This window comes from Carlito syrichta, unplaced genomic scaffold (assembly GCF_000164805.1).
Source record: "Carlito syrichta isolate Samal-C Ts95f unplaced genomic scaffold, Tarsius_syrichta-2.0.1 Scaffold113509, whole genome shotgun sequence".
In the NCBI taxonomy this organism is placed as follows: domain Eukaryota; kingdom Metazoa; phylum Chordata; class Mammalia; order Primates; family Tarsiidae; genus Carlito; species Carlito syrichta.
In genome coordinates, this window is record NW_007057605.1 from 1 (window position 1) to 5,958 (window position 5,958).

Consider the following 5,958-nt stretch of genomic DNA (forward strand, 5'->3'; position numbering starts at 1 on the left):
GAATCAGGGCAGGGGTGCCGGCCCCCAGGCGGGCTCCGGGGCAGCGAGCCAGGGTTTTGTGTTTGGAGGAGGGAGGAGAGCTGTCGAGTTGCACTTGAGACGTGCTGGGGCGGAGGCAGCGTCTTCCAGGAGCCTGAGCTTGTGAACACTGAGGGGAGCGGTCAGGGAGAGAGGGCTGGGGGGGCCTGGGGCGGGCTGGGCCTGGAGGCTGCAGGGCCTCACCCAGAGAGGCAGGAGAGCCGGGTTCTGGGCCCAGGAGGAGGGTGCTGGCGCATGGCTTGTCCCACATCTGCTTGCAAAGATGGGGCCTGAGGGTGAGCACGGGCGTCTGTGGGAACGTGGACGCGTGAGGAACCATGCACACTTGGCCCTCACCCGGCCTTCCTCAGGCAGCCTCCACCCCACGGCCTCGCAGAGAGGCCTGCTCCTCAGGCCCCAGTGCCCAAGGCCTGGGGATTGAGGGCCCGAGACCCATCGCACCCCCTTCTCACTGGTCAGGAGTGGCCGGCTACACTTGTCTACCCACCTGCAGTGCCGCTGTGGGTCGCCAGGGGGAATATGAGAGCTCCTGGGGGTGCCAGGGCGGCCTGAGCGTGTGGGCAAAACAAGCAGGCCCCTGTTTCCACGGTGCCCCTGGAGAGGGGTGGCCTCCCCCACCTGTGGGCCGGTCTTCCTTCCTGGCCTCTCGCCGGTGTCCCTGCCCCCCATCTGCGCTCTGAGGTCCCAGAGGCCAGGCTGTGCCCACGGGAGGTTCTGCCGGGCTGGCAGCTGCCCCCACAGGGGAGGCTCAGGCCTGCCAGCCCGGCCACCAGCCGCCCTTGGTGAACATGGTCGCCGGGAGGCCCCGGTGGGTGTGAGCGATTCCATTTAACACGTGTTGGCTGCAGAATCCTCTCTGAGAGGCCCGCAGCTCCTGGCCCAGCCAGGCTCACTGCATCTCTAAACACCCCGGCCCCAGGCCTGCCCTGCTCCCCACTGCTGGCTCTCAGGCACTCCCCACCCTGCTCGTCCTCTCTAGGCTGAAGTGCGGGCCAGCGTGGAACTCGCTTGAAGCCCAGGTCGAGCCCCCATTCCCTGGTGGGGGCCCCCCAAGATCAAGGGCCACTTGTGGTCCACCAGACCCTGAATGGCCCCCTGCCCCTGCGCCCACCCTCCACCGAGAACTGTACCTGAGCTCTTGGACCCCACCGCCCCAGCCCTGCAGGCCCGTGCTTCTCCCATGTTCCCGGAGCCTGGGCACCCGCCTCCCCAGCTCCAAGGCCCCGGGAGAGCCCGGGTGTGCAGATGGGGCTCCTCCACTGACTGTCCCCCCAGCTGGCCTGAGGAACAGGAGACCACTGCCCGATTGTCACTGTGGCCTGCTACCCTACCCCCACGTGGTTCACCAGTCCTGCAGGCAGTAGCCACCGGGCACCCCTTGGGCTGCTTCCGCTGGCTTTGGGGGAGTCGCATGGGGGGACATGGTGTGGCCAGCTTGTAGTGAGCAGTCCGAGTCAGTCTGTTGAAGGTTCCATCTTTGAGGAGGGTGAGCCTGGCAAGCCTGCATCTGTTCCTGAGAGCTGGACTCCACCCGTGGGGCGTGGGCAGAGTGGCCTTCCTGTCCCTGCTGTGGCATGTTCTGTCTGACTCGCCTCACCTGGGCAGCAGGGGCATGGGCCGCCTTGTGCCAGGTGGGGCCTGTTCTGGGAGGGCTTGACAACCCCAGTGCGTGCTGAGCCACACTCAGCCCACTTAGGGCTCACGCGCCACTGGCCTGTTTCTTGAGTTCTGGAGTCCAGCCTTGGGGGTTCAGCGGCCCATGCACCTCCAAGTTGGTGCTGGGAACCAGACCTGGCCACCGGCCCCAGGGAGATCCACTTGTTGAGGAGGGGGCGGTGGGGACCTCTGGTGCTTGGGCGATGACCTGGAGCTGGCCGCCCCCGTCCCTCCCCTCCCTGTCGAGGAGAGAGGACGCACGGGCTCAGGGGAGGGCCGTCCTCCGGGACTGCGTGTCCTCAGTGTGCTGTGCACCCCGATCCTGTGCAGGTACCCCCTGTACCAGCTGGGCGGCCCGCAGCTCCGTGTGTTCCGAACCAATTTCTTCATCCAGCTGGTGCGGCCCGGCACGGTTCAGCCCGAGGACACGGTGCAGTTCCGGATCCCCATGGAGTAAGGCTGGAGGGCACCCTTGCATGGCGGTGTGTCCCAGTGTGTTACCTAACTCAGCTACAAGTCCAGCTTTTTCCCACCGTGAAACTCTGTCTGCAGCCCTGCCCACAAATGCCGGTGGATGGTGGGTGTGTGCAGGCCCTCGCGTATGCCGGGCCTCCTGTACAGAGCCCCGTGTGTGGGGACCCGTGAGTGTGTGGGGCCCTGTGTGTGCAAGGCCCCCACGTGTGTGGGGACCCCACGTGTCACCCCGGACTCATGTGTCTGGAAGGCAGAGCAAGCGTTGGAGACAGAGGCTGCTGGCAGTTTGCGGTCTGCCTGGCCCAGGCTGGTCTCGGCCAGGCCAGCCGACGGGCCGTGTGTCCCCTTTTCCTGAGGCCCATGGGTCAGGGACCTTGTTTCAGGCGGGTTCCTCTGGGACGCCGTCTGTTCTGTTAGCCTCATTCAGACCTTTTTCCTCTCCTTCTCAGAATGACCAGGCTGGACCTCCGGAATTACCTTGAGCGTATTTACAATGTGCCTGTGGCTGCCGTGCGGACACGCGTGCAGCACGGTGAGTGGGCTGTGAGCTGGACTTCCTCCTGTCTGTGGAGCTCCGCACACATGCCACATCACTGACCTCGGCCACTCGAGTGGGGGGGTGGGCTCATTCTGATTTGGCACATAGGGAAACTGAGGCTTAGCGGGCTTGGAGCGACCTGGGGTCATGTGGTACTTACATGGTGTAGCTGGGATTGGAACTCGGGGCTGGCCCTGGTCCACTCTGAGTGCTGCTCCCACCTGCCGTGTGCCTGCCTCCTGTCAGCCCCCAAGGAGGGTCCCTCACCAGTAGAGCTGTTTACTGAAGACCCTCATGCCCTCGCTGGTGCCCACGCCCCCTCCCGTGTCATGAGCCTGCTGTGCTGCCCCTGTGATTTCAGCGCCCATTTCCCTGAAAAATGGCTTCTTTGAGTCTTTTCAAGCACACTTATTTTTAATAGAGCCGGGTGATTCCTCTCGGTAGCACTGGCCTCCGAGGACATCAGTGTCGTCTGGAAGGGCAGCCCTGAGTGTCTGGTGTGTCGGTGGAGTGCTAGCCAGTCCTCCCGCCTGCCACCTCTTCTGGAAGTGGGGCTGGAGTTGGCGCCCAGGGCCGGCAGCAGCCATTCTTCTCCCTCACCCCTTCCACAGGCAGCAACAGGAAGCGTGATCACAGGAACGTGCGGATCAAGAAGCCCGACTACAAGGTTGCCTACGTGCAGCTGGTGAGTGAGCGTCGGCCTCCTGGCTCCTGACTGTGGCGTCCTTGGGGTGTTTGCTCGGCAGCCATGGCCTGCGGCCCTGGGAGACCTTGGGAGGCCAGAGGAGCCCCAGGCAAGGCCAGGCTCCACCAGGGGCCCGAGGGTGTCAGCACAGCCAGGCCGGTGGGGGTGGGGTGGATGGACACGGCCTTTGGATGGAGCATTTCTCAGCAGGCGGGTTGGTGATTTGGGAGTTTGAATGCCCCGTGGGCAGAGGCCAACCCCAGCCCAGGCCTGGCAGGTACTCCAGCATCAAGGGCCACCTGTCTCTGGGGAGCCTGTCCAAGAAGGGTTCAGGCGTGGAAGTGAACGCCCAGGCCCCAGCAAGGGCTGCTACAGTGGATTCCCATCTTGGGGTCTGGGCAGGCCTCGGTGGCACAGGGTCCAGGTTGCCGTCCCCCTGCTGCCTCCGGCTTCCCTCCTGGTGGATCGTTCTGTGAGCATGCGCCTCCCACATCCTGGGGCTAGGAAGAAGACCCCTGCGCCCCCTCCCCGCGCCTTGACCTTTAGTTACCGAGGCCCAGACTTGTCAGGAGCAATGTCCAGAGCCTCCCCTGGACCCGTTCACAGCTAGAACCCAGAGCGCTTCCCCGGGCCAGGACGGCAGCAGCCAGCCCCCGCGGGTGCCCCTTGTGGGTCCAGGCAGGCGTTCGTCCCTGGGCCGGCCCACAGCTGTGGGCCCGCGGCACTCTGCAGGGATGGTCCAGGGAGGACTTCGCGCTGTGGGGTGCATCAGCTGGTCCCCATTGTTAGAAACCCATGGGGGGCCTCCAGTTTCCGGTCTCCCTGTAAACAGCCCCAGGCGAGAGCCAGGCGGCCTGGCCGCTAGGTGGCAGTAGCACTGTTAGGAGGACAGCCTCCGGCCGGCCGGCCTCTCCAGGGAGCTGGGTGGTTCAGAGACCGAGTCTGCATGGCAGCCTTGCTGGAACAGTCGGGCTTGTTGTTCTGAACAGGGCCCTGTAACGATTCGGCCAAGTGTTGGCTGGTGTAAACCAGCAGCCCGCCGCCCTCGGCCGAAAGGGCCTCTGTGTGCCTTGGCTGGCCAGCAGTCTTTGTCTCACATGCTGCCTTCGCCCCGAGGCAGCCAGAGCACATGGTGCTTACAAGTGGCTTTGGAATCAGCCCTGAGTGACCCTGCCCCACAGCCCTCAGGCAGGTGTGCGGTGCTGCTGGCCAGGCCACTAGGAACAGGCTGGCCGGGCGGAGGAGTCAGGTTGCCCCGTGGGCCCAGGGCCTCTATTCCGGAGTTGACGTTGGCCCCGGGGCCCCGCTTCCTGAACCCCGGCAGGCCTTCCCCAGCCTGGACACCAGCTGTGGCAGTTGGCCGTGCCCCCAGAGGCACCCAGGGTCATGGGGCCCCTCTCAGCCATGTCTGCGGAGACCTTCCACTCAGCCGCCCAGGCCAGCACCACCATGGGGGCCAGGGCGCTGTGTCCAAGAGACGTTCACTACCGCGTGGGCATGCCGTGGGCTCCACAGCAGGCCCTCTCCCGGATGGGCGCCCCGCGCTGTCCTCTTGACAACCTGAGCATCTCAGGAGCCGGGCAGGGGCCTCAGCTACCCTCGTGACACAGAGCCTTAGCACTGCTGCCGCCTTCCACACATGTGGAACGGACATCAGGGAGCAGCGCAGGCTGCACGCCCTTGGGTGACGCCCGTAGGTGACCCCCGCAGTCTCCTCACTGTCCTCCCTCCCGTTCCTCACCCATCAGTCCCCTGCTCTCAGAAGCTTTGAGGGTTTTGCTTTACTTTTTCATTTTTATTTCTTGAGTTGGAGTCTCACTCTGTCGCCCAGGCTAGAGTGCAGTAGCACGCTCACGGCCACCCCAGGGTCAACCTGCTGGGCTCCGGCGATCCTTCCACCTCAGCCTTCCAAGGAGCCAGAATGACAGGCGTGGACTACCATGCCCGGCTCTTTTTTTTTTATTGTAGAGATGAGATCTTGCCAAGTTGCCAGGCTGGGCTGTTCTCAAACCCATGGGCTCAGGCAATCCCTTCACCGCGGCCCCCCAAAGTGCTGGGATCACAGGCTTGGCCACCATGCCCAGCCGAGGGTTTTGCTTTAAAGCACCAGGCGAATTCCTTGGGGAAGGGGCTCCCTGGGTGGATTTGGCACTTGAGTCAGCTTTGTCTCCTGCAAGGAAAGGAGAATTGCCCCAGCTTCCCCCATTTTTTAATTCTAATTTTTTATTTTTTGAGTCACCCAGTCTGGAGTGCAGTGGCACCCTCAGGACTCACCACAGCCTTGACCTACTGGGCTCCGGCAATCCTCCTGCCTCAGCCTCCTGAGTAGCTGGGACTGCAGGCCTGTGCCACTGTACCTGGCTAGGTTTTTATTTTTTGTAGAGACGAAGCCTTGCTGTGTTGTCCAGGCTGGGTTCGAACTCCTGGGCTCAAACAGTCCTTCTGGTTTGGTCTCCCAGTGTGCTGGGATTATAGGTCTGAGCCACACACCCGGCCTGTATTTTCATTTTATTTTTATTTATTTATTTATTTTTTGAGTTGGAGTCTCACTCTGTCGCCCAGACTG

General features: G+C 63.4%; 1 protein-coding gene across 2 annotated transcripts in view; it reads left to right on the plus strand.

The window, feature by feature from the left end:
- The first annotated feature begins 261 nt into the window (after positions 1-261).
- Positions 262-5,958, plus strand: part of LOC103274079 (39S ribosomal protein L23, mitochondrial-like) — a 6,660-nt gene continuing 963 nt past the window's right edge. The window contains exons 1-4 of one of the 2 annotated variants that reach the window (XM_008071551.2): positions 262-314; positions 2,026-2,148; positions 2,619-2,701; positions 3,319-3,392. In XM_008071551.2, coding sequence (XP_008069742.1) covers positions 2,144-2,148; positions 2,619-2,701; positions 3,319-3,392 — 162 coding nt within the window. In that variant the 5' untranslated portion in view covers positions 262-314; positions 2,026-2,143. Of the gene's footprint in view, positions 315-1,898; positions 2,149-2,618; positions 2,702-3,318; positions 3,393-5,958 lie in introns of those variants that run through there. The other variant, XM_008071557.1, reaches the window with a different exon arrangement.